Below are 25,543 nucleotides of genomic sequence, written 5' to 3'. Positions count from 1 at the left end.
GTCAAAACCTTTCAGGCATTCTAAAGACCGTGAGACGCCATTTCCTGTATTTATCGGTATGTCAACTTATTCAAAAACCAGGAAAAAGATATTAGATGAAATATTTCATGATCACGGTCTTAGCGTCTCTTATGATAGGGTGCTTGAAATATCTGCTCAACTAAGGGATGCAGCGGTCTCCCAATTCTATACGGAAGGTGTTGTTTGTCCATCAAATCTTAGAAAGAATATTTTCACTACTGCTGCTATGGATAATATTGACAACAATCCATCTTCAACGTCTGCATCAACATCATTTCATGAAACTAGTATATCCATCTTTCAGCATCTAACATCGGATAACAAAGGTGAGGTGCGGGAGAAATTACCAGTAAATTCGAAATCTAAAATGGTTCCAGAACTACCGGACTCATTTACCAACATACAATCAGTTTTTTTCTCTGATAAACACCCTAAGCCTTCGAGAGTTGATAGTCCTGTTTCAGTTCCAAGTTTACAGCTTCAGCCAGAATATGAATGATTACAAAAGGTCAGTCTCATTGAATCCGTAAACGAGCATGAAATCAATGTAACATGGTCATCACATTTTGCATCTTAAAGTAGAAGCCCACCTTTTGAAGTTAGTATAGCATCTTTGTTACCATTACTCCAGGACCAAGCACACTCAGTTGCCACAATCAGACATGTAATGGATAAAATTAGTGATATTGTTGCTATTTTGAATCCTGGTCAGGTCCCAGTGATTGCTGCTGATCAGCCTATCTATGCAACAGCCAAATAAATTCAATGACACAGGCCAGAACGTTATGGTGAAGACAAGTTTATCATGATGTTTGGAGGGTTGCATATTGAGATGTCAGCTTTTAAATCCAACGATTCACTCTTGCAGGATAGTGGTTGGACTGGTGCTCTTGTAGCGTCTGGGGTAACAACGCCTGGTACAGCTGAATCATTTTTATCTGCTTCCAGTGTTACTCGAACACGCCAAATACACCAGGTAACATCATGCTGTTTATATAAACTTATAATAAATGAGGCCTATGAAAATTATGCCACAGAGGGAAATGAGAGCAGTCTTTCCAAAGAAGACTGGGTGAAGAAACGTGAAGCGGAAAGTCCACAGTTTCAGTTTTGGAATTTGATCCTTTGTATGGAGTTGGCTATATTTTTGCTGATTCGTTCTTTTCGAGAGGCAGACTGTTTGCTTTACCTACAGTCTCTGCAAGGAGAGTAGGATTTAATTGTATATAGGATATTTAGTACTGCCTTTTTGTAGTTTTGACTCGTTTTGGTGTCCAGTTGTACGCATTTTTACATCAAATGTGCGATTTTCAGTTGCACCTTCAGTATTTCCAATTCACGAATACGGTATGGCCGCCATCTTGAAAAATTATGGCCGCCATTTCTAGATATTTGGTGGCTAACGTGCTTTTTTGATAAAATAGTGTCTAAGGATGTTTCATACCAAATTTCATGCTTACATCACCTACTGAAAGATTGTTAGGGTTATCTGCTTAGCTAAGAGGGACGTTAAACATTATACAACTAACGACCCATCCGACTGGAAACGACGCATGCCTCTTGCAAAACACAATGAGGATCAGAAAATATGAAAATAACACAAAACAGTTTAATAAGGAAAATAAAATTTATATAAATTAATCATGTATAACATATTACAAAATAGTGATACATATTCTACATGTTAACATATTAACCTACAAACATCACTAACATAAAAACAGACAAACATGACATTTGTAATGGACAATAGAAATCGGAACAATCAGCGCACGCAAACATAGCTAAATCTGAGAGACATTGCTAGTAATGTAATGCTACAATGCTATTGCTAGTTACGTAGCAATGAGAAACATTGCGGGTAATACACCACTACAATGCTATTGCTAGTTACGTAACAATATCCCGGTGTAGAAAATAAAAGTTCATTGCGCTTGACGTTTTCGAAGGCTATTCGAATGGATATTTTACAATGTTTTCATTTCCATTGCTTTTGCCTTTGATATTTTAACGAATTGAAATGATAGTCATTTCCTCATGAATGCGAACAATGTGCGTATGGATCTTGATTGATAAAGTAAGTGAATTCTCACGACTGGGAATTCCGATAGAAAATAAAGAAAAACGAAGATATAAGAAAATTCATGTTTGTAATATAGATAAAGGAATTCACTACATCATTTTTAAGCCAGTTTTTCTTGTCCTCCACCGCAACGCGGAATGGCATAGAAATACCGGTGTCCGTGCGTCCCCCAGAAATACCGGTGTCCGTGCGTCCCTCTGTCTCACTTGACTTTGTGGACGCAACTCCCCTAAAACTGCTCAACGGATTTTGTTCAAATTTTGTAGGCTAGTTAACTACCATATGTAGTTGATCATACTGCGCCGTCATGTTGATTCGACACATTTTACTGGAGTTATGGAACTTTGTGCTTCAGCTTTGTTGCAGCGGTGGGGGATATGGCTACGCGTAGTAATCTTGTCATGGTGTTTTAAAAAGCGCTTCGTGGAGTACTGAGTAAGCTGACGTAAAGCGTATCGGTTCATTTACGGTTGTACCGGTACTTTCAACATTGAAATTTATTTTTTTGTATACTTCCTTGATTACTCAAAACATTGCATTAACAATTTTACTGTGTTTTCATCATCTTTACTTGGTTGCGTTGATTTCAGTGGTTGTCGTTGTTGTACCAGATCAAAGCTAGTCTAAATATAACGAAACACATTTTCGGTCATAGATGGCGAACATATTTTATGAAACTGCGAATCCACAGAATCCACAAAGAGTGATTATAACACGTGGACTGTGATAAACAGAATCCACAAAGAGTGATTATAACACGTGAACTGTGATAAATTTCTTTAGTGTGATGAACTGCGATATAGTGATATCTAGTGATATATCCTTAACACACGCAAACACACGGCAGTGACACTTTTGAGTATAATAATTTAAGCTACATCGGTGTACAGGTAGTGATATAAGAGTGTCATTAACCCAACAGGGATTATATAAATACATTTTTAGCTTATGGCAACTTCAAACCTTAACTCAGTAGCATATAACAGTTTGCATGCTTTACAGAATGTCATGCTAATTTTCTAGTACTTGGGGTGTTGACAGAAATGTTGTGGATACTCATTGAGCGACTGTATAAGACTTTCTCTGTAAGATGGTGGGGGAGCCTGAGGTGGAGACGACTCCTTTGTGACTTCGTCATATGACGGTGGTTTTACCGGATGTACGACTTCTGGAATCTCGTTGGCCTCTACATCTGTGATTGTTGCGCGTTGACTTTGAGATAGGATGTCGTAAATAGCTGCAGTCATCAATCCGCACTGTCGTTCTACAATACGTGAAAGGTGAATATAACGAACAGTGATCAATCTCATAACTCTTATAAGCAATACAAAATAGAGAGGTGGGCAAACACGGACTCCTGGACACACCAGAGGTGGGATCAGGTGCCTAGGAGGAGTAAGCATCCCCTGTCGACTGTTCACACCTGCTGTGAGTCCTATACAAGTACAGGTCACATATTACAACATGTGTACAGATTACAATGCGTTTATTTATTACAACTTACAATACATGTAGAGATTACAACTTACAACACGTGTACATATTACAACACGTGTATATATTATAACACGTGTACAGATTACAATACGTGTACATATCACAACTTACAACATGTGTAGAGATTACAAACTTACCGTCTATGATTAGTTTCTGCTTGAAATATCAGATGAGTCATAATGGATGTAATTGTGATATTGTGATGGGAAACTTAAGGTAGGTGTACTTGAATTTCGTTTTAAGTCAAATCAAATGATAATAGAAGAGTATTTACCTTGCTGTTGTTGTGAATGATTTCTCAAGGCTGCCTTACGTTTGACCACAATAACACACAATATACCCAGAATCAGAACAAACACACCGAAAAAGAATGCAACCTGGTATGTAGACCATACTCTGAAAAAGAAAAAGAAATCCGATAATTAGGCAATCTTTTAGCCTCGCCATGCATACATGTATGCTTCTGCTGTGCTCACCAGAAATTTAATTGAAAGTTAGTAACTGCTCGTTGGACAATCTGAATAAATCAACAAGGGTATACTATTCCACCTCGAAACCTCACGCTATGTACTATTCCTCCCAAAAACCTCGCGTTGTTAAGTACTATCCCCCCCAAACCTCGCGTTGTTAAGTACTATTTCATCTCAAAACCTCACGTTGTTAAGTACTATCCCCCTCAAAACCTTATGTTGTTAAGTGCTATTCCACCTTAAAACCTCACGTTGTTAAGTACTATTCCATCTCAAAACCTCACGTTGTCGACTAGAACCAAATCCTCTGACCCCTGAGTTGTGTCTAGTAGTAATCCGTTTGCAGAGGGTAGAATAATACCATTCCCCAACCCTGGTTCTAAAAACCCCAATCTCCCGGTTAATGCATATTAATGTCCCGGGATGCGACGAAGTCACTCCAATGATTACATATTTGAGTCACGTGGTTTGCTTTCCATCAGCTGAAAAATGATGAGTATTACCCGTAATGCTTCTACAAAAAAATGTCGCCATCACTGCGGTATACTTCATGGACAACCCCGTATATAAAACAAATAAATTGTTTGAAAAGTACCACAAACGTATTAAATTCCAGACAAGCTTTCTCAGACCTTCGTACATGTTGTTATCATATGGTTTGAACGAAAGAAAAAGCAAACATCGCAGCTAATATGTCGTCGCAATGCACAGTTTACACCGACCGCGTTATATTTCCCGCGTAAAACGAAAAGGCATAAAGTGTTGCAAGCAAGATATTATAGGTCTTCGTTCGTCTCAACGGTCACACCGTAAGCGTATTAGATACATATCCAGGAATACATATTTCCGTGTTGTAGATAATGCCCCAAAATACGTATTTCCTGGTTGCAGATTAATGCCCTGGGATACTATTTCCGTGTTGTAGATTAATGCTCTGCAACACCCAATTCGATTTCATTTTTAATTATCTCAAATTCTTCCTAATGACCCTGATTATCATGACTTTGCTGCAAATCATTAAACATCAAAATTTTTAGCATCATCACATCATATGTGACCGGTCGACAGGGCATGCATACTCCTCCTAGACACCTGATCCCACCTTTGGTATATCCAGGGGTCCGTGTTTGTCCAACTCGATCACTGTTCGTTATCTTCACCTTTCATGAAACTCAATGATTACCAAACTGACCATAACACCTGTCTATATTTCTAACTTATACAACATAGTTGTTAAAATGTCAATTGAAAATCACACTACATGTCCGTATATTTTGTCCACCTAATGTCTATTTTAAATCACACTACCAGTCTGTATATTTTGTCCACCTAATGTCTATAAAAATCAAACTAACAGTCTGCATATTTTGTCTACCTAATGTCTATCAAAATCACACTACCAGTCCGTATATTTTGTTTACCTATATCAAATGAAAATCACACAACCGATCTGTATATTTTGTCGACCTAATGCCTATTAAAGTCACACTACCTGTGCGTATAGTTTGTCCACCTGACCTACTATCGGGTTTGATTGCGCATGCGTGGGAAAAGGAGAGGACACCCTAAAATTCCGCTCGTAAAATTCTAGGGAAATTATTTGCTTAAAGGTGTTAAAACAAAGGGAATTCCAGCTAAAGTGTATTCGTATAGGATGAGACAGGACAGGGAAAAGAAAAAAAACCCCGAAAAAACGCAAAAACAAAACCGTAAATAATATGCCCTATATCCCTCAAGGCCCACAGAGCCAATTTGCAGGTTTTGTTTCACCTATCCATGATCACGGTCATCATCCCTCCCAGATTAATCAGCAATACAGTATTGGGGACATTAAAGATTCACTTGCCAAAATCTGTGAAAATATAATGGATAAAATGGCTACGAAATTGAACACATTAGATCAAATCGACAAAAGACTTACTGATCTTGAAAAAAATGTACACAATGTAAATCAGGAGCTAAAAGAAGTGAAAGAAATGACAACAAAGATAACGGACATTGAAGAGGGAATAAATCAATACCACGATCAACGAGAACATGTCAGACACTAAGAAGAAACAGTGAACGAACTCAACAAGAAAACAATACAAACATTAAATGAAAATGAAACTTTGCATAAGGATCTTTAAGAACTTACAACACGCCATCTAGACCTGCAAACCAGATCGATGAGAGATAATTTAGTTATCAATGGTATTACTGAAACAGATGAGGAAGATGCAGAAGCCATACTCAAGAAATTTATAGAACAAGAATTGCAGATCACAGACGACATCCAGTTCCACCGTGTACACCGAATGGGAAGACGACTGAGAAATAAACACAGACCCATTGTTGCAAAATTGTACTATACAAAGATAGGGAACGGGTTCGAAGGGCAGCACCACGTCTTGCCGGAAAATCGTTCAGCATCTGAGCAATTTCCCAGAGAAATAAATGAAAGGCGCAAATTACTGTATCCTCAATACAAGTTGGCCAAACAACAGGGACGACGTGCTACCATGATCGCGGACAAGCTGTTTATAGATGGAAATCCCGTGCACGTGAATCCCAGATCTGATAGCGAGAGACCAATCCACCAGCCCAATCATCTCAACAGTTCGATCCCGTACAGAAGTGGCGCCGCAGAATCACGCGCAGCGCAGAAGAAAAGTGTAAATGCGACCCCACAAGTAGGGTAGGACAACCACGGAGAACACTTCCTGTGTCATGACAAACAAGAAAATAAAAACCCTGACTATTTCAACCAAACTGTAATATGTTGTATGGTGTGACCGTTGAGACGAGCGAAGCCCATTAACATTTTGCAACACGACTTACAGACATTTTATCCGCCTCTTCATTTAACGCGGGGAATATAACGCGGTGGATGTAAACAGTTATATTGTGACGTCATATTAGCTACATTGTTTTTACTTCTTCTCTCAAACCAAGCAAAAACAAAACGTTTGAAGCTATAAGAAAGCTTGTCTGGGATTTAAAAACGTTTATGGTACTTTCTAAACAATCTAATTATCTTAATTATGGGTTTGTACATGAAAAATACCGCAGTGACGGCGACATTTTCCCAGAACCATTATGGGTAATATTCATCTTTTTTAGCTGATGAAGAGCAGATCACGTGACTCATATGTGTAATCATTGGAGCGAGCTCGTCGCGTCACTTCGCTTCGCGAGCTTCGCTCGCTATTAAAACTTGTAAGTCTAAATGTATGTGGACTTTCGTCTAAACTTCAAAACCCTGAATTCCTAGAATTTATCAATCAGTACGATATCATATGTCTAACTGAAACGAAAACTGATAATGCAGACAATATTTATATTGACCATTACACTGCATTCACGATTCAGTACACATAGTACCATTGTCCACGACTTGCATGTATATCTATATTACGTTCACTTTGTTTATTTCTCTACACTGTAAATCAGGTTAAGATAACAACCATATTGTCATTGTTATTGGTTAGGATACAATAAGACAATGTTCCTCATGTAATTACAATTCATTTGGCAGCTGAAGCTCAGAGGGACAATAGGACGGACGACAAACAAGCCGCATTACTGTGATTTCTCGGGGATGCAATAGTGTATCGTTGAAGTCAAGTTATGCTTATAAATCTTAATACTCACGAACTAAAATCTTTATCATCGGATGTGGTACTGGTAAAAGCAGGCGAGGATGTTGTTGTCCAGAAATCTACAATGAAAAATACAAGGTTAACAATTCTTTTCTTGGAATCCATCGATGTGCGTATCCTGAGCCATATACACATAAACTGAATAAAACTAGGTATGGTATGTAACGAGTCTGTCAGTACATTTCTAATACTGGTAAGTAACGAGTCTGTCAGTACATTTACAATACTGGTATGTAACGAGTCTGTCAGTACATTTGTAATACTGGTATGTAACGAGTCTGTCAGTACATTTGTAATACTGGTAAGTAACGAGTCTGTCAGTACATTTGTAATACTGGTAAGTAACGAGTCTGTCAGTACATTTGTAATACTGGTAAGTAACGAGTCTTTCAGTACATTTGTAATACTGGTATATAACGAGTCTCTCAGTATATTTACAATACTGGTATATAACGAGTCTCTCAGTATATTTACAATACTGGTATATAACGAGTCTGTCAGTATATTTGTAATACTGGTAAGTAACGAGTCTGTCAGTACATTACATTTGCATTACTATTCACTTGAAAGGTGTGTTTGCGTGAAGCTCCCTCATCCTGAGGAAATTTAAGCTTCATATTTACACTATACTTTCCTTCTTGTCGGAATTTCCAACTGTTTGAATTAACATTCTTTGTTCAACTAAATTCAAACCATAAATTAGTAATAGAAACTGGTAGATGGCAAAATGTTGAAAGAAATGAAAGAAAATGCATTTTTTGTGACAAAAATGATTTAGGAGATGTGTTTCATTCTATTTTAGTTTGGCCACACTTACGTTTGTACAGAAATCGTTTTATTAATTTGGAAAACAAAACAAATGTTAATATTATTAAATACAAAAATATGTTCCAATCTAAATATACTATCACTTTGAAAAAAAAAAATGTAAATTTATCACTTACATCAACACTTTGAATACTAAACTTTCATGCGCTAGTCCTCCAGAATATGTACATTGCATCATGTACATGTTCTTTATGTACGGTATATGCATAAGTGTACGTGTATATGGTACATTATGCGATTTTATTTTAGGAATCCCGAGCTTGTAACTTAATTCCGAGTCCGAGTATTTTGTCGGTATATCGGTACTGAAAAAAAAAATGTATCACAATACGATATTTTTGTCAACGAAACACAATGCACCGGAATATCAATATTATTGCACGGACCTGGTCCTATCATCATGTGTTCGAATATAGTCCTACCATCATGTGTTCGAATATAGTCCTATCATCATGTGTCCGAATATAGTCCCATCATCATGTGTCCGAATATAGTCCTGTCATCACGTGTCCGAATATAGTCCTATCATCATGTGTCCGAATATAACCCCATCCTCATGTGTCCAAATATACTCCTACCATCACGTGTCCAAATATAGTCCTATCATCATGTGTTCGAATATAGTCCTATCATCATGTGTCCGAATATAGTCCCATCATCATGTGTCCGAATATACTCCTATCATCACGTGTCCGAATATAGTCCCATCATCATGTGTCCAAATATAGTTCCACCCTCATGTGTCCGAATATAGTCCCATCATCATGTGTCCAAATATAGTTCTACATGTATCATCATGTGTTCAAAAATAGTCCTACCTTGGATGACATATTTTCTGTGTTGATGAATATCGATGCATGAAATAAAGTGTATAACTTGTTATTCTGTATGTATTTAGAATTTATCTTATAGCAAAATTAAAATGATATTGCCCCCACTGACATATAGTGCAAGATAACGGTCATAAAAATGTCAACTCGATCAATAACTACTCAAAACTATTACGATAAGAAACCAAAGAGATGTCCACACTATTAGCATCGACAAGGATGCAACCACCTACTGGACAGGCCTAATTGAAAGTACCTCGAAATGCTGCGGTACCAAGCATTCACAAGCACAGTCTCTTTTCTCTGGAGCCATATTGAATGTAATAAATCTCAACAACAACGTTACTTACTAACGTTCTAAGTGTCTCAGGATTTCCTCTCGCCCTCAGATTCAAAGAAACCACGTGAATAAAATCCAAATACACAAACACTTCTACTTTTCATTGTAAACTGTTGAACATTCTAATGACGCTGCATTAAAATACTAGGCCTATTTTCAATGATCATTGTGACAGATATTTATTTTAAAAAGACGGCGACATCAAACTTCTACCAGAAGGTCGGGCCTACGTCAACAAATAAATACTCGGTCAATAGTTGTTATTTTGTTGGAATGGCAAAACCATTATCAATCATGCATAAAGTATATCCCTTCTAAAAAAAATCATCCATGGTTTCTATTATAAAAATGCCCTTTGTAATATACATGAATCGATTATACATGTAAGCGCATTGTTTTTTTCCCGCGTAGGAAAATTAATAAGTACGACGCCTGAGCCACGGATTCAAAACAATCTCAATCAGCTGTTTCTACCATACTGGGGATCATCTCAAAATTAAGCGAAAAAAAGAGGTATGATATAAACAGAACATCTATAATTGCGTATTTTGATATTTTGGTTTATCCAATTCGTTGATATGGTGTATTTATTCGCTCAGTAAGAGCGAACCATCTGTGGAGACAGTGAAGATGAAGTCAATCTGTACATTACCTGTGCAGTAAATATGTACATTACCTGTGCAGTTTCTGTCTGAACATGCAGCTTCAGTACCTGAAACGAAGATAAATCAAATGTACCGGAACTACAGAACAACACTATGTACGTGAATTGACATGAACAGTACCGCGTAACAACACTATGTACGTGAATTAACATGAACAGTAGCGCGAAACAACACTATGTACGTGAATTAACATGAACAGTAGTACGGAACAACACTATGTACGTGAATTGACATGAACAGTAGTACGGAACAACACTATGTACGTGAATTAACATGAACAGTAGCGCGAAACAACACTATGTACGTGAATTAACATGAACAGCAGCGCGGAACAGCACTATGTACGTGAATTAACATGAACAGTAGTACGGAACAACACTATGTACGTGAATTAACATGAACAGTAGTACGGAACAACACTATGTACGTGAATTGACATGAACAGTAGCGCGGAACAACACTATGTAAGTGAATTGACATGAACAGTAGTGCGGAACAGCACTATGTAAGTGAATTGACATGAACAGTAGTACGGAACACTATATAGGTGAATTGACATGAACAGTAGCGCGGAACAGCACTATGTACGTGAATTAACATGAACAGTAGTACGGAACACTATATAGGTGAATTGACATGAACAGTAGCGCGGAACAGCACTATGTACGTGAATTGACATGAACAGTAGCGCGGAACAACAGTACGTACGTGAATTGACATGAACAGTAGCACGGAACAGCACTATGTACGTGAATTGACAAGAACAGTAGCGCGGAACAGCACTATGCACCATCATGTAGATCAAGGAGTTTCACCAGTCTCGTTAATAATCAGCATTTCGAAAAAGATTTGGTCGTTATAAGAACCTAGTTTGCCAATACATGCTATCATTAGATAAAATGCTGTCTGACGTGTTTCATACCGATTATTAGGCCGTAATTGGCACACTGATTTTGAATACAGACTACTCTGTTTATCCGATCAAGACATATGGCTCACGGCAGATGTGACCGGTCAACAGGGATTGCTTGCACCTCCTAGGGCAGTGGCCAATTCTAGTTAAGTCACATGCGCATGATCTATAGGATTCATCAGTAATGTTGTTTGTTAACACATTGGGCTGACTTCATTTGCCTAAGACCGGTACAAACCAAATTGTGCCGGTCATATGACTGACGTAAAACGGCAGGCTGGCATATGGATAAACCGGTAAACCGAAAATAATAGCATTAAACAATGGCGAAACATCTTGATTTCTAGACGTGTCTAAGGATTTGATTCTTTATCAGAAATCCTGTAACACAACAGGTTCTATATGCATTTTTTTGTCTGTAAGCATGCGTTTGCTTGGATCTCTGCAATAGTTATATATAGTTGAATATGCAGTAAAACAAATTCTACAATCAGTCACGTGGTAAGCATCATCAGGGACTAACTGAATGCTCAAGGAAACTTTTTTTTGAATCATGTTGTCAACGAAAGCATTGGACATGTGGAATTAAACTTGGGGAATTACAGGCGATATATAGTAGAGAAAAGGCTCAACAGCATCTGTTCTTACAGCATCTGTTCTTACAACATTTGTCCTTACATTATCTGTCCTTACAGTATCTGTCCTTACAACATCTGCCCTTACACTATCTGTCCATACAGTATCTGTCCTTACAGTATCTGTCCTTACAACATCTGTCCTTACAACATCTGTCCTTACAGTATCTGTCCTTACAACATCTGTCCTTACAACATCTGTCCTTACAGTATCTGTCCTTACAGTGTCTGTCCTTACAGTATCTGTCCTTACAACATCTGTCCTTACAGTATCTGTCCTTACAACATCTGTCCTTACAGTATCTGTCCTTACAGTATCTGTCCTTACAACATCTGTTCTTACAACATCTGTTCTTACAACATCTGTCCTTACAGTAGCTGTCCTTACAGTATCTGTCCTTACAGTGTCTGTCCTTACAGTATCTGTCCTTACAGTATCTGTCCTTACAACATCTGTCCTTACAACATCTGTCCTTACAACATCTGTCCTTACAGTATCTGTCCTTACAACATCTGTCCTTACAGTATCTGTCCTTACAGCATCTGTCCTTACAACATCTGTCCTTACAGTATCTGTCCTTACAACATCTGTCCTTACAGTATCTGTCCTTACAACATCTGTCCTTACAGTATCTGTCCTTACAACATCTGTCCTTACAGTATCTGTCCTTACAACATCTGTCCTTACAGTATCTGTCCTTACAACATCTGTCCTTACAGTATCTGTCCTTACAATATCTGTCCTTACAACATCTCTCCTTACAGTATCTGTCCTTACAACATCTGTTCTTACAACATCTGTCCTTACAGTATCTGTCCTTACAGTATCTGTCCTTACAGTATATGTCCTTACAATATCTGTCCTTACAGTATCTGTCCTTACAACATCTGTCCTTACAGTATCTGTCCTTACAACATCTGTCCTTACAGTATTTTGTTCTTACAGTATCTGTCCTTACAACATCGGTCCTTACAGTATCTGTCTTTACAGTATCTGTCCTTACAGTATCTGTCCTTACAACATCTGTCCTTACAGTATCTGTCCTTACAACATCTGTCCTTACAGTATCTGTCCTTACAGTATCTGTCCTTACAACATCTGTTCTTACAGTATCTGTCCTTACAGTATCTGTCCTTACAACATCTGTCCTTACAACATCTGTCCTTACAGTATCTGTCCTTACAACATCTGTTCTTACAGTATCTGTCCTTACAACATCTGTCCTTACAGCATCTGTCCTTACAGTATTTGTCCTTACAACATCTGTCCTTATAACATCTGTCCTTACAGTATCTGTCCTTACAACATCTGTCCTTACAGTATCTGTCCTTACAGTATCTGTCCTTACAACATCTGTTCTTACAGTATCTGTCCTTACAGTATCTGTCCTTACAACATCTGTCCTTACAGTATCTGTCCTTACAGTATCTGTCCTTACAGTATCTGTCCTTACAACATCTGTCCTTGCAGTATCTGTCCTTACAACATCTGTCCTTACAGTATCTGTTCTTACAGTATCTGTCCTTACAGTATCTGTCCTTACAACATCTGTCCTTACAGTATCTGTCCTTACAACATTTGTCCTTACAACATCTGTTCTTACAGTATCTGTCCTTAAAACATCTGTCCTTACAGTATCTGTCCTTACAGTATCTGTCCTTACAACATCTGTCCTTACAACATCTGTCCTTACAACATCTGTCCTTACAGTATCTGTTTTTACAATATCTGTCCTTACAGTATCTGTCCTTACAGTATTTACCCTTACAACATCTGTCCTTACAGTATCTGTCCTTACAACATCTGTCCTTACAGTATCTGTCCTTACAACATCTGTCCTTACAGTATCTGTCCTTACAGTATCTGTCCTTACAACATCTGTTCTTACAGTATCTGTCCTTACAGTATCTGTCCTTACAACATCTGTCCTTACAACATCTGTCCTTACAACATCTGTCCTTACAGTATCTGTCCTTACAACATCTGTCCTTACAGTATCTGTCCTTACAGTATCTGCCCTTACAGTATCTGTCCTTACAACATCTGTCCTTACAACATCTGTCATTACAGTATCTCTCCTTACTGTATCTGTCCTTACAGCATCTGTCCTTATAGCATCTGTCCTTACAGTATCTGTCCTTACAGTATCTGTCCTTACAACATCTGTCCTTACAGTATCTGTCCTTACAACATCTGTCCTTACAGTATCTGTCCTTACAGTATCTGTCCTTACAACATCTGTCCTTACAGTATCTGTTCTTACAGTATCTGTCCTTACAGTATCTGTTCTTACAACATCTGTCCTTACAGTATCTGTCCTTACAGTATCTCTCCTTACTGTATCTGTCCTTACAGCATCTGTCCTTATAGTATCTGTCCTTACAGTATCTGTCCTTACAGTATCTGTCCTTACAACATCTGTCCTTACAGTATCTGTCCTTACAGTATCTGTCCTTACAACATCTGTTCTTACAGTATCTGTCCTTACAGTATCTGTCCTTACAACATCTGTCCTTACAACATCTGTCCTTACAACATCTGTCCTTACAGTATCTGTCCTTACAACATCTGTCCTTACAGTATCTGTCCTTACAGTATCTGTCCTTACAACATCTGTTCTTACAGTATCTGTCCTTACAGTATCTGTCCTTACAACATCTGTCCTTACAACATCTGTCCTTACAACATCTGTCCTTACAGTATCTGTCCTTACAACATCTGTCCTTACAGTATCTGTCCTTACAGTATCTGCCCTTACAGTATCTGTCCTTACAACATCTGTCCTTACAACATCTGTCATTACAGTATCTCTCCTTACTGTATCTGTCCTTACAGCATCTGTCCTTATAGCATCTGTCCTTACAGTATCTGTCCTTACAGTATCTGTCCTTACAACATCTGTCCTTACAGTATCTGTCCTTACAACATCTGTCCTTACAGTATCTGTCCTTACAGTATCTGTCCTTACAACATCTGTCCTTACAGTATCTGTTCTTACAGTATCTGTCCTTACAGTATCTGTTCTTACAACATCTGTCCTTACAGTATCTGTCCTTACAGTATCTCTCCTTACTGTATCTGTCCTTACAGCATCTGTCCTTATAGTATCTGTCCTTACAGTATCTGTCCTTACAGTATCTGTCCTTACAACATCTGTCCTTACAGTATCTGTCCTTACAGTATCTGTCCTTACAACATCTGTTCTTACAGTATCTGTCCTTACAGTATCTGTCCTTACAACATCTGTCCTTACAACATCTGTCCTTACAACATCTGTCCTTACAGTATCTGTCCTTACAACATCTGTCCTTACAGTATCTGTCCTTACAACATCTGTTTTTACAACATCTGTCCTTACAGTATCTGTCCTTACAACATCTGTCCTTACAGTATCTGTCCTTACAGTATCTGCCCTTACAGTATCTGTCCTTACAACATCTGTCCTTACAACATCTGTCATTACAGTATCTCTCCTTACTGTATCTGTCCTTACAGCATCTGTCCTTATAGCATCTGTCCTTACAGTATCTGTCCTTACAGTATCTGTCCTTACAACATCTGTCCTTACAGTATCTGTCCTTACAACATCTGTCCTTACAGTATCTGTCCTTACAGTATCTGTCCTTACAACATCTGTCCTTACAGTATCTGTTCTTACAGTATCTGTCCTTACAGTATCTGTTCTTACAACATCTGTCCTTACAGTATCTGTCCTTACAGTATCTCTCCTTACTGTATCTGTCCTTACAGCATCTGTCCTTATAGTATCTGTCCTTACAGTATCTGTCCTTACAGTATCTGTCCTTACAACATCTGTCCTTACAGTATCTGTCCTTACAACATCTGTCCTTACAGTATCTGTCCTTACAGTATCTGTCCTTACAACATCTGTCCTTACAGTATCTGTCCTTACAACATCTGTCCTTACAACATCTGTCCTTACAGTATCTGTTCTTACAGTATCTGTCCTTACAGTATCTGTCCTTACAACATCTGTTCTTACAGTATCTGTCCTTACAGTATCTGTCCTTACAACATCTGTCCTTACAACATCTGTCCTTACAACATCTGTCCTTACAGTATCTGTCCTTACAACATCTGTCCTTACAGTATCTGTCCTTGCAGTATCTGTCCTTACAGTATCTGTTCTTACAGTATCTGTCCTTACAGTATCTGTCCTTACAACATCTGTCCTTACAGTATCTGTCCTTACAACATCTGTCCTTACAACATTTGTCCTTACAGTATCTGTCCTTACAGTATCTGTCCTTACAACATCTGTCCTTACAACATCTGTCCTTACAACATCTCTCCTTACAACATTTGTCCTTACAGTATCTGTCCTTACAGTATCTGTCCTTACAACATCTGTCCTTACATTATCTGTCCTTACAGTATCTGTCCTTACAACATCTGTCCTTACAACATCTGTCCTTACAGTGTCTGTCCTTACAACATCTGTCCTTACAGTATCTGTCCTTACAACATCTGTCCTTACAGTATCTGTCCTTACAACATATGTCCTTACAGTATCTGTCCTTACAACATCTGTCCTTACAACATCTGTCCTTACAACATTTGTCCTTACAGTATCTGTCCTTACAACATCTGTCCTTACAGTATCTGTCCTTACAGTATCTGTCCTTACAACATCTGTCCTTACAGTATCTGTCCTTACAACATCTGTCCTTACAGTATCTGTCCTTACATTATCTGTCCTTACAGTATCTGTCCTTACAGTATCTGTCCTTACAACATCTGTCCTTACAACATATGTTCTTACAATATCTGTCCTTACAGTATCTGTCGTTACAACATCTGTCGTTACAACATCTGTCCTTACAGTATCTGTCCTTACAACATCTGTCCTTACAACATCTGTTCTTACAGTATCTGTCCTTACAACATCTGTCCTTACAGTATCTGTCCTTACAGTATCTGTCCTTACAACATCTGTCCTTACAACATCTGTCCTTACAACATCTTACAGGAACATAACAAGTGTACAATAAAGAGTCATTCTTAGCGTCTACACATAATCTAAAAGGAATTCGATTTGTAGGTTTTACGGGGATACTGGTTACTTTACTTTGATCATTATTTCAAAATAAACATTTTCTTTATTTCAATCATTCAAACTATTCAACTCTCTTTCCTTATAAATGTCTTATCATGATTGAGAAATATTTTTAAAATTCATTTTACGAGACTCGATATAGTATGGCTTATTTACAAACTTGACATATGTTATCACCGCAATGCCTGTAGTAAATTGTCCACTTCATTTGATATCTTTATAATGAAGGTGTTTCTCTAATATCTTCTGTTGGTGATTCCCCATGATTCTATTCAAAACCGGCGAATCTCACGCCTGATGTTTCAAAGCGATATCTCAGTCACACAACCAGGAAGTATGCAGGCTTATAGCCTTGTAACTCATATCCTCATGTAAAAAAAAAAAAATTTCTTAAGAAGTCATTGCCTTACTGACAAATAGAAACATTTAAAGCTTTTTGTTTTTAAAGTTGCTTTGTGGTAACCAGTATTGTTTCTACTGGCAAAACATTCCAATAATTTAAGCAAATTAATACTAAGCAGAGATAGCCTTTGCTTTAATCTTAGGTAAGAATTTTTTTATAGGCAGCGTTTCTAGTACAATTATTGTTTTAGAGAGGTTTCTGACAGTTCTGCAAGCAATTCACTGTTATAGGGTTAATTCATCAAAAGAACACAAAAAATATGTTTTCAGCCAAAAAAAAAAAAAAAACCCTACCGACCGACCCAATATTTTTTTATGACCCTCGGGCTATGGCAAACCAACATTTTTTTTTAAATGTGGCCTTGTATATTTCAAAAAATATTTCTTAAAAAGTCATTGCCTTACTGACAAATAGAATCATTTAAAGCTTTTTTGTTTTTAAATTTGCTTTGTGGTTACAATGTACCTGTATTGTTTCAATCTAATTAAAATCAGATCCTAGAATACGCTCTGAACAATCGCTACAATAGAGTATACGGCGCGGATCTAAGAAGTCTGATTTTAATTAGATTGTGTATTGTTTCTACTGGCAACACATTCCAATAATCAAAACAAATTGAAATTAAAAAAAAAAAAATAATAATAAACATTACTAAGCATCTACTTATAGATAGCCTTTGTCTTTTATCTTGGGTAAGAACATTTTTATAGGTAGTGCTTCTAGTACAATTATTGTTGTTCCGTGCACATTGAACTGAAAGATGATGTAGCGGGTTACCATGGAATTTATTAAACACATGGTTCAATATTGGGTAACTCTGCCGAAGGAGTCTAAAATATCACATGTAATGCTGGCTTTAATTAGATTTAACAACTTTTTATTTTGCGTATCTTGTCAGATATGTTTGATTTAGTTGCTTGGCAATACCACTATACCAAGAAGAGAAGGCATGATCTAAATTAGCGGTGTATAAAAGCAGAACATAGGAACAATAACTACATATGAGTGACTTCCGGTAATGGCCCAGAGTGCGGTACACGGTTAGGTGCTCCGTAGTTCATGCAAGTGTCTACGTGTCTTTGATTAATGTTGGGCGACAAATGATGTGACATAGACTATAAGTATATATTGTTGCCAGTTTTAGACATTTATTTGGACACGTGCTGGTATGTACATTGTATATGCAATATTTAGTAGTTCGTAAAACTGGTGGACAGTGAGTGAGTAGTATTCAGAGATTTCTCCTATTGCATTCGTCGGATGATTATCAGTCTTTCTGTAGCCTCCGTACATATGAACTATGGCTTCTCAAAATACCAGATCAAATAAGTCTGCAAATACCAGCAGAACGAAATCGGTGAATACAAGTATAAATGAACAAGAAAAACAATACGGCAATAACGATGTCTTACAGAATATACAGGCGGATCTAAAATCCCTCAAAGAAAATGTTGGTAAGACAGTAAACATTGATGATATTAAAAACATTGTTGGGTCAATTGTCAGAGAAGTTATGTCTGACAATAAGAAAGAGATGGAAATACTTATCGAGGAAAAGCACAATGTCCTTATTATAGATTCACAAAGCTCCGAGATCGAGGGTTTAAATGACCAAATACATGTGATGTCTGTGGAAAATGATGAACTAAAGAAGTTAGCTAGATCAGCGATGAGTAAGGCCAACTGGAATGAACAATATTCTCGGAAAAATAATATGAAAATTCACGGAGTGAAAGAATTACCCGGGGAAAACGTCAAAGAATTGGTACAACACATCATTCAAGAAAATTCAGGTGTGTAAATACCAGACGACAATATTATAGCAATTCACAGAATTCCTGGAAGAAAAGGTTATCAACGACCAATTCTAATGAAACTTAATAAGAATTCTTTAAAATCGAGAATCATGAAACACCGAAACAGTGAAAAAAACCCACCCAGAATGGAATTCGTCTCTGTGACGATGTGACTCAACTTAATGGGCAGCTGATTAATACGTTGTTGGAAAACGAAAATGTCAAATCAGCTTGATATTTCAACGGCCATGTGTATGGACAAATTGGAGAAAAGCGAGTGTTGTTCGACATCTTTGACGAAATCGAGAAAAAAATAGCAAACGTGAAACGATGAGCTTCCTTTCCGGGAATACTATTTCCGAGTATATCTACGAGGCTGTTCTGGAACTTATGCCCCTTCTATGATCTTCCGGTTTATATTGGACAAAACAAATAACCAAGTAGGACACTTGCCTGTATTTAAAAAAAAGAGTAACAAGAACTAGTTGTCATTACATTTTAATGCTCTCTCTTTCTTAGCCTTCTTTACTATCGTCTCCCTCTTTTTCAGTCTGTATATACATGCGTGCAGGAAATCGATTATTTCATTTCAGTGTTTGTTGTTTGGGTTTTTTTTGTTTTTTTGTTTAAATTTTTTTTTTATAAATTTCAATATATATGTACCTTTTTAAAATATATCAAATAATGACTGAATTCATCTCTCTCTCTCTCTCTCTCTCTCTCTCTCTCTCTCTCTCTCTCACAGAAAATAATATATACATTTACCTTTGATAGTTTCTTATAAACATTTTGTACAAGTTTCTTTGCAGAATGTATGTACATATATACTGTATGTATGTTTAAAAAAAATAACTATATATATATATATATATATATATAAAAAAAAAAAAAAAAAAAAAAAAAAAAAACTACATATATAAGTAGTTTGTCAAAGTTCATTATCGGCCGCCAGGAGGCGGGCGGTTATGTGCTGCGGTTTTAGAATGACGACCGTGATTTACGGCGGACCAACATTATAAAATGATAAACTTAATTCTATATAACCACAGCCATCATTATCATTTGATTATTCTATTGAATTGAATTACGGTATCTACATACATGTATATCTAATCTTGAATTTGATACATACATGTAACAATGTCATTCTCTACCCAGAGTTCCATGCGCTCCTCGCACTACACCTCTGTCAACGGCTTTTTACAGAAATCTTGTAAAAGTTTCTATTATCCAACATTTATGTTTTGGACCAAATATTTAGTCATATTGTGACATGCTTTTGGTGTAATTAAATTGATACTTACTGTAAATTGTTTAAAATCGCCGTTTTCTGATCATAAATTAGGAACTGCTCCGTAATATGCGTATGAATGTAGGGCATACACGTGGTGGAGATTTAAATGTAAACATGGAATCAAAAGTAAGAAAGGCTGTAAAAATACAATAAAACTTGTAAAATAAGAGACAAACAGCTAAAACGTAAAAATGTACTCAAGAAACTGCCAGTGGGTTATGAAAAGAGCCTGATGTATCATTTGTTGCCAAAACGTTTAAAGGGAAAGGAAACCGAGAATGATTGTTTATATCATGTGATTATATTGTCACGTGATTCCAAGCGTTGACAGAGGTGTATGTGACGCTTGCGTAACGCGCCCTCTGGTGAGAGAATGGTAACAATGTATTAATATTTTCGGTAGACAAAATCTGTTAACTCGTACTATTTATTTTCGCATGCACTGCAATAACGATTTAACTCTGGTTTTATCAGAGTTTGTGGTATATACATTCTCTTTGTTGTTCGCTTTATTTTATTCATGTTTTCTATATTCATTAATCTCGACTGAGATTCGGCTCGGCTGAATATTTGGACTGACGCCTTCACCGAATCTCGGAGCAGTCCTTCATAATTCATGTCTGGACTTTCAGCTTCGACCGGTTCTAGCAATTAATGTGCACTTATGTGACATTGCTGTTCTCTTCAGATAAGTTACTTGACTATTAAACAAAATCTGTATCACTATTAATGCTGCATTACTTACCGTCAAAGTATGTAAATTCCATAAAATATACTATTACTAAATTTTCCGTACAAATGATAAGTTTCATGGCGCATATTTTAACTCCCGAAATTCAAGAGTTCCAATAGTTTGTTTTTTACAAGACGGTATGTGGAGATACACTGTATCAGTAACTAGATAATACAGACTATAGGAACTCTTCAATTTCAGGAGATAAGATATTGTGCCATGGAAGTCATCATTTAAACGGAAAATTTAGTGACTCTTTTCATTTTAGGATTTTTATACCTAAACGGTAAGCAATGCAAAGTTAATAGTGATAGAAAGTTAGTTTAATAGTCAAATCACTTATTTGAAGCGAACAGTAGTGTCACCCAAGTGCACATTAATTGCCAGAACCGGCCGAAGCTGAAAGTAAATTTCCAGACTTGAATTATGATGGACTGCTTCGAGATTCGGTGAAGGTGTCAGTCCAAATATTCAGCCAAGCCGAATCTCAGCCGAGATTATATATTCATACGTTACGTTTTCAAAATAATATTCATTAAAAATAGAGGCTTTCTGTAGCAATTTTTTTTTTATACTTAAATACATTCTCCATATGAGTATTTTTTATTTCTTTAGATATGAAATCTACTTAATAGAATGGGATATCTGGGGGAAATTACAGTTAAATGATATTGCATTGGATCGTGTTTAAATAGTTGCACACAGGAATTGATTGAATGCTATCTTCAATAGAAATGAATTTAAGAAAAACTTTTGAATAATTCCGTGTATTAGTTATATTTATTGACGTCGTATACAGTAAATAAAACTTGATTATCAGGAAGTCACTTGGAGCTCCAAATTAAAAGTTCCTTCTGCAACATAAATGATCTCTCTCCGTATTGAAAAATTAGATAATGATTTTACGAATGCAATCGTATTCAGCGAGATCATAAACAACGGAGTTATTTTGTATCGTACTATCTTCAGTTAAGATCAGCCACTTTACTCTCAGTTTTGCTATTTAAGCCCAAATTAAGGGTAGTTTATCGAAAACGAAAGTAGGTTAATATTTTAATAAATTTTACGATATTTACTAATCAAGTACGATTCTGCTAAAGCTTACGGACTTCAACTCACATATGGAACAATATTAAAGATGTAAGCAGTAGTTCTGGAGCAAGCGTTTAGGAGTTTATCGACAGACTTGGTTGAATTTTAAGTATATAAATTGTACGGGGTATTTTGGTGACTCCTTGTCTTGATAACCTAGGTACATGCTGCATATGTGGTGACACGTGACACGGATATTTAAAAATCCATACGCTCTAATTCCGCTGATTCTAAATAAAACGTATTGGTAGCAACGCAACTGCGTGTGTAGTCAGCAGCTGTGTTGCACAATGCTGGTGTTGAAATTTTATGCAAACTTTAAATATTATTTCACATGAACATGAACAAATGCAGGGTAGCGAAATAACATTGACGATATTTGACGAGTATTTACATACATTGACTTAGTCAGAGGGTGTATCTATATGAGGTAAAGACAGACATTCACACGTCTCGCTGAAATGAGTCATAACTTTGAACGTTTTATAAATATCTTTAATTGTTCATACGTGTATGTGGCAATAGACTACATTTACTAATTTACGGCATATTTTCTCCGTGTGTTGCAACAACTTAGAATTAGAATACATGTAAATATCAATCAATAAAGCAATAAATCAATATATATATCATATCATATCATATCATATCATATTGTATAATGTTTTATTAAAGATTATGTTTTATTAGGGATGAATAAAAACGATCAATATTGATGTTAGTAATTAACAGAAACAAGTCATATTACAGATTAATGGTCTGGAATAAATGTATGTTTTACTTGCATTAAGGGGAAGTAAATTAAATGGAATTATGTAAATGACCTCATGATACAATCAAGTCACACTCCTTGAACATAAGCACATCATGCAATATATGTATGTGTGTGTCCGTACATCATCGTGATTAAGCCCCCACTCCACTTCTCCCCTCCCCCACGCCACCCCTCCCAACCCCACTCCTCGACAGTACACAAGCATAATGTATGTAGCTCAGACTTCCCTATATAACACCTTATAAGAATAAAACCGTGCGTTAAGTGTCAGTGAATACTTCCTTAATTGTCGTTACAGTGCAAGCGAAATTAAGAAATAATTCTATTTATCATGAGGAAGGAGAAAATATAGGTTTCTGGCTTTTCCAATTTTATTAATTCCGATTCGCGCGCGCCCTTTCCTAATTATTTACATAATTCAAGAAATTGTACTTACCTATTACATAAAAGGTCACAAATAGGAGTACATGACACGACCAGTCCATTCTCATAACAGTCCTGTGTACAGGGATTTTAAATAGTTGTGTATTTCATAAATCCTAAACACAACACACACGCATTTTGTGTATTTAAACGTATTGCATCACGGGGACTAACTGTTCACCGAAATTCAGTCATCCGTGATTAGTGTCAATAGGATTTATATTTTAGAACATAGTGAAAACAGAGCTTATGTGGCAGTCTGTGAAGAAATGGGGTGCTTATTTAACGTGAACTTTAATTGTCGTTGATGTAAAGGATCGTGAAAATATGAACAGAAATGACTGTACTTCAGTACATGACCCATACCTACAAAGTAAACAGAGGAAAATCACGCATGCATATTGTACATATTCATATATTTATGAAGGAATTATGAGAGAGAGAGAGAGAGAGAGAGAGAGAGAGAGAGAGAGAGAGATGGACACAGAGATAGACTGACATAGAGAGAGAGAAAGAGAGAGAGGGTTGATTTTAAGAAATTCTCCTTACAGATGTGGCATCGTGTGGGTACATTTGTACTTGTGTGTACCGCTACAGGTACAACACGTTTCGTTTTAACAGTTACAAAGAATAACCTGGTAATATCAAGTAGATGCAATATGTACTACAAGTAATTCAGACTTTAAACTGTTTACGTACAAATGCAATTTAATAAAAAAAAAAACCCTGTTTTCTTTTCAGTAGGTGCAGCGCATCTTTGAACATAATCTTTATTTTCTCTTACATTTAAGTAATAAGGGTAGGACGAGGTTGAATAATCAGATCACGTTCTCCAATATCGAATGACGACGTTACACTCTGTCAACATTAGACTCTTTTATTGGATTGACCCTAAACTATTTTCCGTGTGTAAGTATCGTTTACTGATATAACCAGGTCGTGTGTATTCTGTGTGTGTCGTGTGATATAACCAGGTCTTGTGTATTCTGTGTGTGTCCTGTTACTGATATAACCAGGTCTTGCGTATTCTATGTGTGTCGTGTTTACTGATAGAACCAGGTCTTGTGTATTCTGTGTGTGTCATATGTGTGTCGTGTTCCTCATATAGCCAGGGTTTGTGTATTCTGTGTGTGTCGTGTGATATACCCAGGTCTTGTGTATTCTGTGTGTTTCGTGTGTGTGTGTGTGTGTGTCGTGTTATTGATATAATCAGGTCTTGTGTATTATGTGTCTGTCGTGTGTGTGTGTGTGTGTATGTCGTGTTATTGATATACCCAGGTCTTGTGTATTCTGTGTGTGTCGTGTTTACTGATATAACCAGGTCTTATGTATTCTGTGTGTGTCGTCTTACTGATATAACCAGGTCTTGTGTATTCTGTGTGTGTCGTGTTTACTGATATAACCAGGTCTGGTGTAATCTGTGTGTGTCGTGTAATATAGCCAGGTCTGGTGTAATCTGTGTGTGCCGTGTTACTGATATAACCAGGTCTTGTGTATTCTGTGTGTGTCGTGTGATATAACCAGGTCTTGTGTATTCTGTGTGTGTCGTGTTACTGATAGAACCATGTCTTGTGTATTCTGTGTGTGTCGTGTTTACTGATATAACCAGGTCTTGTGTATTCTGTGTGTGTCTTGTGATATAGCCAGGTCTTGTATATTCTGTGTGTGTCGTGTTACTGATAGAACCATGTCTTGTGTATTCTGTGTGTGTCGTGTTACTGATATAACCAGGTCTTGTGTATTCTGTGTGTGTCGTGTTTACTGATAGAATCAGGTCTTGTGTATTCTGTGTGTGTCGTGTGATATAACTAGGTCTTGTGTATTCTGTGTGTGTCGTGTTACTGATATAACCATGTCTTTTATATTCTCTGTGTGTCTTGTGATATAACCAGGTCTTGTGTATTCTGTGTGTGTCGTGTTACTGATAGAACCAGGTCTTGTGTATTCTCTGTGTGTCGTGTGATATAACCAGGTCTTGTATATTCTCTGTGTGTCGTGTTACTGATAGAACCAGGTCTTGTGTATT

General features: G+C 36.9%; 1 protein-coding gene across 1 annotated transcript; it reads right to left on the bottom strand.

The window, feature by feature from the left end:
- Nucleotides 1-1,629: 1,629 nt before the first annotated feature.
- Nucleotides 1,630-23,904, bottom strand: LOC125654207 (uncharacterized). Its single transcript, XM_048884044.2, has 5 exons — nt 23,531-23,904; nt 10,387-10,422; nt 7,705-7,771; nt 3,876-3,997; nt 1,630-3,368 (listed from the first exon to the last, which is right to left on the bottom strand). Exons 1-5 carry the CDS (start codon nt 23,583-23,585, stop codon nt 3,124-3,126), a joined length of 525 nt encoding a protein of 174 aa, XP_048740001.2. The 5' UTR covers nt 23,586-23,904; the 3' UTR covers nt 1,630-3,123.
- Nucleotides 23,905-25,543: the final 1,639 nt, after the last annotated feature.

This window comes from Ostrea edulis, chromosome 7, assembly GCF_947568905.1.
Source record: "Ostrea edulis chromosome 7, xbOstEdul1.1, whole genome shotgun sequence".
Taxonomy (NCBI): Eukaryota; Metazoa; Mollusca; class Bivalvia; order Ostreida; family Ostreidae; genus Ostrea; species Ostrea edulis.
This window is presented reverse-complemented; position numbering and strand designations above follow the sequence as displayed.